Genomic DNA, 8,858 nt, shown 5'->3' with positions numbered 1-8,858 from the left:
GTAAAAATATTTCAATAATATAAATAAAAACATTAATAAAATTTCAATTTAAACCAAATTTAAATTTAATAATATTGTATTGTTGAATTCAGATTGAAGTAATCTTTAACTCTCGGATAAATCTAAAAGGAAAAGCATGATTTTGTTTATGTTTATTTATTTTATTGTTTAGGTGTATAAAAAAAAAAGAAATAAAAAGGGTAAGGTCGTGGGTTTTGGGCATAGTTTGTTTCCTTCATTCACTCATTCACCCGCCGCCTTGAACTTGAAAAAGCAAAGAGTCAGAGAGGGAGAAAGGGTGTATTACCATTACATACATTATTATTTATATTTATGTCTCTGATTTTGGTTTTTAGTTTCAATTCCATGCATTGCCGCATTTGACATTCTCATTCCAGCAGACGAGAGGAGAGGAGAGGTCTGTTTTTTTTTTCCTTTTCGCGTAATGCTTTGCTTTGGTATTATAAGAAGAGCAAAGCTTCGGTTGGTTGGCTGGCTGGATATTTTATAAGTATCTTCCTTTGATTCTCCTCTATTTTCATTTCATTTGTTATAGCTGCTGGTGCTACAAAGAGAGAAGAAAATGAAGTACGTGCTGGTTACAGGAGGTGTAGTGAGCGGGCTTGGGAAAGGGGTAACTGCCAGTAGCATCGGCCTTCTTCTCAAATCATGCGGCCTTCGTGTCACTTCCATTAAGATTGGTATTTTCTTTTTCTTCTTCTGCAATTCCGATGGTTTCACTCACTTCTTTCTTTTCACGTTATAATAATATGGTCATCTGCAGATCCTTATCTTAACACCGATGCCGGTACAATGTCTCCTTTTGAGCATGGAGAGGTGTTTGTCCTTGATGATGGCGGCGAGGTTATTTTCTTCTATTTATTTTTACATCCATGTTCGATCGAACCTTGATGATGATGATATCGTACATTTGATTTAAGGTGGACCTCGACCTTGGAAACTATGAGCGCTTTCTAGACATCACATTAACGCGTGAGAATAATATAACAACGGGAAAGATTTATCAGGTCTCTTCGCGTTGCTTTCTTCTTTCTTCCATTCCAATTCAAAAACTCTCTCTTCAATCACCATGCTCCTTCTGTTTTTCACAGTCTGTTATTGACAAGGAGAGAAAGGGAGATTATCTTGGCAAGACTGTGCAGGTCCGTTTTTAAGCTTTCCACTCTTCTATCAACAAAATTTCCTATGCATTGCTACCTTATGATTTCCTAATTTAAGTCTCTTGTCTGCTGTAGGTTGTTCCTCACATTACAGATGAAATCCAAGAGTGGATAGAACGTGCTGCAATGATACCAGTCGATGGAAAGGAAGGTCCTGCTGATGTTTGTGTCATTGAATTGGGTGGAACTATAGGTACATTCACTTCATTTCTGTCTGTTTGTTGCAATTCTTGTTCTTATTTTTTTTTTCTTATTTACCACTTTTCTTTATCCAGGGGATATTGAATCTATGCCATTTATTGAAGCCCTTGGTCAATTCTCATACCGTGTAGGTAAGAATAATGTTCTTCTTCCTTATCTGAATTTTGAATGTTATTTTCTCTCAGATGTTCAACTGGTATGATCATAATTCACTTGATGTTTCTTATTTTAGGCACTGGAAATTTCTGTTTGGTTCATGTCAGCCTTGTGCCTGTTCTCAGTGTTGTCGGTGAGCAGGTATACCTAAAGACTGTGTATCTGTTTATACATCAAATTTTGTAAATTGTATATAGATTATAGATCATGTTCTGAAACTTGTTGCATGTAATCAACTTATAAGCTTGATTTGTGCTATTTCTAATTATCTTTATGACAAATTGAAAATAACAGAAAACAAAGCCTACCCAGCATAGTGTTCGGGGACTTAGAGGACTTGGCTTGACCCCAAATATTCTTGCTTGCCGCAGTACAAAGGTTTAACTGTCATTTCTATTATTCAAATGTATACGCTGGTGCTGGTTTTGCATTTCTTATTAATTTTCACTAAGCTTTTCCTTTTTTTCCCCATAGGCACTTGATGACAATGTCAAGGAAAAACTCTCTCAGTTTTGCCATGTGCCGGTAATACAATATGAATGCTATTTGTCTTTCACATTGCTAAAATCAGTAATTACTGTTATTAAGAAAAATGACCTTTTTCCAGGCAGAAAATATTGTCACTCTTTATGATGTTCCAAATATCTGGCACATACCTTTACTATTGAGAGTAAGTTTTTTTAGAACAGTTTTTTGTTTAGTTTATTGTTGTTTAACTTCTCAAACACAAATTGACTGCAGAATGTCCTTTTGTTATTTATATATATATTTTTTCTGATGATGAATAGGATCAAAAGGCACATGAAGCAATCTTGAAAGGACTGAACCTTCTAGGGTCTGCCTTTGAACCCTATATCCACCCCTCTCTTCTTTCTGCTTTTTCTGTTGCATGATCAATCTCCTCTCCCTTTGTTTTCTCTTTATATCTTTGCTGTGATGGGAGTAATTTTTTATTCTGCAGCATCTGGCTGTGGTTTTCCGGGCATTTATATTTGCGTTTCTATGAATTGCAGGATTGCAAGGGAACCTGACTTAACAGAGTGGACTGCTAGGACCAAAAATTATGACATGCTTCATGATCCTGTGGGTCTCAAGCACCTGTAAATTATGAGTTGTATTTATTTGCTCATGGTGGAATCATAATGTTATTTGCTGTCATTTACATTGCAGGTTAAAATTGCCATGGTTGGAAAATATGTTGGGCTTACAGATTCTTACTTATCCGTTTTAAAGGTGAAACCTTCATTAGTTCTAAAAATTACGAAAAGCTATATCTATCATCATCATCATTATCATTTACCTCCTTCACTAAGTCATTTCTATATAGTTAATGCTGTGTTTACATTAGCTACTTGTGCACCATGTAATCCCTGCCTTCTTCCCCCAAAAAATTCTTTCCTCTCATATGAAACCTTCTATGAGATATAAGTGGTTGTTTGATGTAATATCTGGAAGAGCTTTTCTACTGCAACAGTAGATGCAAGGTGTTTGGCTTTCAAAAGTGTGGAACTTTTGTGGGGAAGCCTGTTATTTTCTATAGCCTACAACATTTTCCATCAAGTTCTCCAAGTTCTTGTTTAGCTTCTTTGAACTAACTTTAGTTACAACTCTAGTCTTACAACATCCACTACCGAATCTCCAGTTGGACCAAAGATGCTCTAAGGGGTGCAGGTAATATGCATGTGATACAAATGGTTTCTAATTAACAGGTTTATTGCTTTAGGCACTTTTGCATGCATCAGTTCACCATCGCAAGAAGCTTGTTGTGGAGTGGGTTGAAGCAAGCCATCTAGAAGATATTACTGCTGAAGAGGCGAGTCTTGATTGTAAATTTTTGCTGCATTGGTTTTGATGGAGAATTGTGCATATTTGCTGTTAAAGAAAATATTGCCCCACTTAATGTAGTACATGTATACTTACAATGACAATAATTTACTCTTTACAGGATCCTAACACTTTCAAAGCAGCATGGAACCATTTGAAGGTTCTTTTCTTTCTCCGCTTCATGATATATTTTCTTTTTGGCTTCAGATTCTTCATCTTCCCTTGTTTCATAGATATTTCCTTGAGAAGATCCTCTAAAAGGTCTCTAATTACAGGGTGCTGATGGTATCTTAGTTCCTGGTGGTTTTGGTGATAGGGGAGTGCAAGGGAAGATTCTTGCTGCAAAGTATGCTCGTGAAAGCGATGTTCCTTTCCTGGGCATTTGCCTCGGAATGCAGATAGCAGTCATAGAATATGCACGTTCTGTTTTAGGTTTGCATAATGCAAACAGTATAGAATTTGACCCTAAAACATCAAATCCTTGTGTCATATTTATGCCAGAGGTATATAATCTTTGACAAAAAGACAAAATACTAAACAATCCTTTGATTATTTTACTTTTCTTTTAATCCCCTATGTTTTTATTGTATCCAAATAAGTCTTTCTCCTTTAATTTCTACCTGAGTAAGACCTTATCTCAAATGAAATGTTAATTTATGTTAAGGGTTTATTTAGGTATAAATTGAAGGTTGGAGACTTATTTGGATACAAATGAAGGGTGAAGGACTTATTTGAGTGTAATAAAAATATAAGGGCTTATCTAGATAAAGTGGTAAAAGTTCAAGAGCCTTTTATTATTCTAGCCAAAAAAAAAAAATTGCCTTGATTGGTCTTATTTCATGAAGAGATATGTTCTGGTTTACTTCATAGGGTTCAAAAACTCATATGGGAGGAACCATGCGTCTGGGAACAAGGAGGACTTATTTGAAGGTTCCTGACTGCAAATCTGCCAAGTTGTGAGAACATTGCTCTCTTAACCTTACGTGCTTGTATAATATGTAACATAAGTCTTGAAATCTTTAGGGGTTCATATATTCTATGCATTATTTCTTTTGTTATAATGGTTGTTTCCGTTCTAGGTATGGTGATGCAACCTTTGTTGATGAACGGCATCGACATAGATATGAGGTAGTCTACTGATGCATGGGATCATGGGATGCTATATAGTACGGGAAGATGGTTTATTTTTCCAGTTCTCAAGGTTTATGTACATCCTGTGTAGGTCAATCCTGATATGATATCAGAACTTGAAGCAGCTGGTATGTCATTTGTTGGCAGAGATGAAAGTGGTAGGCGGATGGAGGTAAGTAAAATACAAAAGTAGCATGGCTATTTCTAGCGAACCTAGAGTTTCGGTTCTCAGCATTTTGACAAATTGTTGCTTTTATATATAACATTTAGTTCCTGATGTTTATGAACATTGAATGTTGGCTGCATAGATTGTTGAACTACCAAGCCATCCATTTTTTATTGGTGTTCAGTTCCATCCTGAATTCAAGTCCAGGCCAGGAAAACCGTCTGCACTTTTCTCAGGTACTTATCCATAATTTTCTGCATATCTAAGGTTTTGTATTGGTTATAATTTGCTTCCTATATAAATTATAGGTCTTAAGCCTCTACTTGGTTAATGATGCTTTTTATTACGAGTTCGCAAGAACAGTTAGCTAAACTATAGAGGCTAGTGTAGGACATCTTGGTCATTTTTATAATATGCAAAAATCGATGGCTAGTGCTGTTTTTTTTGCTCCTAATTATTTTTCAGTGAGGAAACAGCCTGTTTTTGGCTTCATTATACATTTGTTAGTTCATTTGGATTGCTGAAGCTGCAAATACTTTGTCAGCTGCCTTGGAATCTGCAACCTGGAGAGTTAATTGATTTAGGGTTACCATAACATTTCGTACTTGAGTCTGGCTTCAATGTTCAATTTGGTATCTGAGTTTTTTTTTTTCAATTTGGTACTTGAGTTTGGCTTTAATGTTTAATTTGGTACCCAGACCAAATGGCATCATGTGGCCCAATGAACGTCTGACACAGCTGCTCTGTTAAAAAAAAAATACAAGTACGTAATTGGGACAAAGAACTTAAGTGCCAAAATGAACATTGAAGTCAAAATGAGGTAGGAGATCGGGAAAAAAATTCAAGTATCAAATTGAACATTGAAGTCAAAGTATCAAATAGTAAATTAACCCATTGATTTAAGGTAGCCCAAATTAATTTAAGGTGGGGCGCTAGAGTTGAGTTGGGGTGATGTTTTTGGTCAATTAAGAGTTCATTGATATTTATATAGGGTACTACCAACCCCTATCCTTAAAAGAAGTAGGACTTCAAAAAAAATACTTAATGGGATAAGGAAAAAAGGGTAAGCTTACTAGACCCTAGTGTAAAATTTTCAAATATAGCTCTTGAGATGTAAAATATAACAATTATGCCCTATAAACATAGCAAAAGTAACAAAATAAAATCTCAACAAAGCTAATCCCTCAATTAATTTATCACTGGGTTAGGAGAAAGGTTTGTTACTTTGTGAATGTTAGTGGGCCAAGGAAGCATGAAATGTAGATGACAATCACTAAATGATATTGGAGCTTGACCTTCCAAACTTAGTATAGGATCTGTGATAGGGGTAGTAGCGCCCAAGCATTCTTTCACCGGTTTTAAGTGACAATTCATATGGAAATGTTTTTATATTGCTACTAAAGTCTTCGAAGGTATCGGGATAATTTGACATGCATATCCCTTTAGGGGCTTCCTGTTCGCATTGAGCCCCTTCACTTTCATTGTGAGTCTATCAATGGACTGAAGCTATCAAATTCTCGGTGATAGGGATGACTCTATCATATCATGACACTGTTTGCCTTGACTTTGTTGTAGACAACATCGTAGGATCAGAAGGAACATGGGGTTAGGAATTGTTAGGTTCTGTTTATTGCACTTCTTTCTAGCACGTACGGATATTGGTTTTACCTATGGTTAGTTATATATATTGTCGTGTCTTATGATAATTCCTTTATTTAATGAATTTAGACTAAAATATCAACAAGTGTTAGGTGCCCTCAAAAGGCATATTGCACTCCCAAGAAGAAAACTCGAGTTCAAACCTTGGAGATAACTTTGTTGAAAGGAACAGTCATGAATCTAAAAAAGATTAGTTTCTATGGACTGTAAAATAGACATAGAGGATACTTTGATTCCAACAACAACATAAAAAAATCTAAAATCATTGAGTTGAAGTTTGATAATCAAGTTCGGTATTTATCTTTTGTCAATCTACAGGACTTATTGCAGCATCATGTGGGGAGTTGGATGAACTTCTAAACAAGTCTAGTCATGTCAGCAAAGTAGTGGGAAGTGAGATAAGTAATGGAAAAGCCACTTATAACGGTCATCAAAATGGGAGCTATTTCAATGCTTTGAACGGATCATTAAATGGTGTGTGCGTCAATGGTAACGGTGTGCACCATTAAGGAAAGCTGCGTGGAAGGGTTTTTGATAGAAAAGTGGTTTACATTTATGGGTTTATGTGTGTCCAAGAGTTTTTGATAGAGAACTCGGTTCTGTTTGTACAGTTTAAGAGTACGGGTAGGATTTTAGCAGTTGAAGGGACTTTATTTTGAAGAAGTAGCTGGTTTTTGAGTGTTAAACGACACAATATATGCAGCACAGATAGAGAAAGTGGACCGGACAAGTAGGTTAGCGTCCTTTGTTTGCCAGTATTTTGGGTAAATCCATGTTGGATTTTGAGAGGAGAATTTCCGGTTGTTTGTCTGTCGTATGAACAATTGAAAGACGCCATACAAAAGCCTATTATGGTTGCAGTTAATGGAAAAAAAATATTTACATGATGCATCTTAACATTGCTTTTCTCTATTGATCTTGAGGGTTTTGGTTTTGGTTTTGGTTTTGGATTAAGTTTTGCCCCTATTTACGAGATAAAATAAAAGGCTTAGGTATTGTTTCAACATTAACCGGTTTAAATTTTGTTATTCTCTTTTCGAAAATTTAAAATTTAGTTTTTTTTTAAATTTTGAGGCATTAAGTTGTACATTTATTTTAATTTAGGTTTCAATTTTTTATTAAAGTTAATGATTTCAAAATTAAAATGACCTTTTAGCTCTATAATATTTTTAGTTTTTTTGTCAATTTGGTATACCATAAAAGTACATAAAATTTTTAAAATTATTTTTTCATATTTTAAACAATTTTTTTTAAAATTTAAAAAATATGAAAAAAATAATAACTCTTTAAAATTAAAAAAATATAAAATATAAGTTTTTTAAAATATAAAAATTTCAAAATTCAATGTTATCTAAATTTGGTCGGTTGGTTGGATCGAGAACTAGTTGAGGTATCGATTCGGTGAGGTAAAAATCAGTTGACTCATGAATTGGTACGAATTGAGCTAAAAAATTGGTTGAGTCGACAGTTGAATCAATTTTGAACTAGTTTGACCCATTGGTTTTCAGAACAACTGATTCGATCGGATTAAAGAAAATAAATTATTAAACAATAAAAAATAAAAAAGTATTCAAAATTATAAAAAAAAAAGTGATTCAATTGCCAGTTTAATTAGTTTTTAATCTGGTACAACTAGTTCGTACGGGTTCGTGGGTCAATCAACTTTTTCTTGTTCAACTAGTTTTTAGTTTAGTTCAATTAGTCACGACTATCAGAAAATTTCTTATTAGATCATCCAAATTTAAAAAGATACAAAATCACCACCTAATTTATCAATTTATTTTTTTCTTAGTCCAAAACCATTAAAATGCTAACATTTTATTGACTCATCACTTAACTTAATGACATTATTTTCTTAACTATTACTTTTCCCCACATAATTTTCTTGTCATTTTATATTAATATAAAAGATTTTAGGCATAATTACTTTTTTGGCCCTCTAAATTTTAAAAAATTTATTTTAGTCTTTCATTTAATTTTTAATCTCTTTTAGTCCTAGAATTTGTATTTTTTTTGTCAAATTATCCAAAAATGGATGAAAAAGTTAACTTTTGTTAACTTTGCTAATGTGGCATACACATGGATTGCCACATAGATGACACATTAGTATGTAATTATCTTTTTTTGAAATTTTAAAAATATTTTTTAATAATTTTGATTATTTTTAACTCTTAAAAATACTTTTTATAATAATTTTAAATTTTTAAAAATTAAAAAAATTAATTAAATATTGACATGTCATCTACGTGGTAATTTATATGTATATGTCATGGGTCGCGGATCAAAACTCATGACTATTGAGCACAGAACATCCCGCAGAGGTCAACTTACTAAATGTGGCTCATTTGACTCATATTAACTGACTCGACTTGTGGAACCCAGGTAGAAGCCCATCTACTTGAATCCTGGTTGAATTGAAACACTCTAGTAAATTATATTTTACCAGGATAATTCTTGTAAATCCTAAAGGATAAACATGTATAGAGTTCAAATCTCTTAGGACTCCTATCTTGTAGATAGGTACTAATCTTAGTTGTTAA

At 33.8% G+C, this 8,858-nt stretch overlaps 1 protein-coding gene across 1 annotated transcript; it reads left to right on the top strand.

The window, feature by feature from the left end:
* Positions 1 to 207: 207 nt before the first annotated feature.
* LOC107922307 (CTP synthase) lies at positions 208 to 7,209 on the top strand. The gene is made up of 22 exons (XM_016852283.2): positions 208 to 418; positions 557 to 701; positions 785 to 864; positions 942 to 1,028; positions 1,113 to 1,163; positions 1,257 to 1,374; positions 1,457 to 1,513; positions 1,615 to 1,679; positions 1,833 to 1,916; positions 2,013 to 2,063; positions 2,146 to 2,208; positions 2,327 to 2,373; positions 2,552 to 2,621; positions 2,709 to 2,771; positions 3,262 to 3,351; positions 3,484 to 3,522; positions 3,638 to 3,865; positions 4,233 to 4,318; positions 4,442 to 4,490; positions 4,585 to 4,665; positions 4,802 to 4,895; positions 6,637 to 7,209. The coding sequence occupies exons 2-22, from the start codon at positions 584 to 586 to the stop codon at positions 6,825 to 6,827; spliced, it is 1,812 nt and encodes a 603-aa protein (XP_016707772.1). The 5' UTR covers positions 208 to 418; positions 557 to 583; the 3' UTR covers positions 6,828 to 7,209.
* Positions 7,210 to 8,858: the final 1,649 nt, after the last annotated feature.

This window comes from Gossypium hirsutum, chromosome D01, assembly GCF_007990345.1.
Source record: "Gossypium hirsutum isolate 1008001.06 chromosome D01, Gossypium_hirsutum_v2.1, whole genome shotgun sequence".
Classification (NCBI taxonomy): Eukaryota; Viridiplantae; Streptophyta; class Magnoliopsida; order Malvales; family Malvaceae; genus Gossypium; species Gossypium hirsutum.
Note: the sequence above shows the minus strand (reverse complement) of the source record. Positions and strands in the feature narration are given on the sequence as shown.

Coding starts and splice junctions, on each gene's coding strand:
- LOC107922307 (XM_016852283.2), top strand. CDS start 584: ATGAAGTACGTGCTGGTTACAGGAGGTGTAGTGAGCGGGCTTGGGAAA. Junction 1,375..1,456: donor TGAATTGGGTGGAACTATAG/GTACATTCACTT, acceptor TTCTTTATCCAG/GGGATATTGAATCTATGCCA. Junction 2,772..3,261: donor CTTACTTATCCGTTTTAAAG/GTGAAACCTTCA, acceptor TTATTGCTTTAG/GCACTTTTGCATGCATCAGT.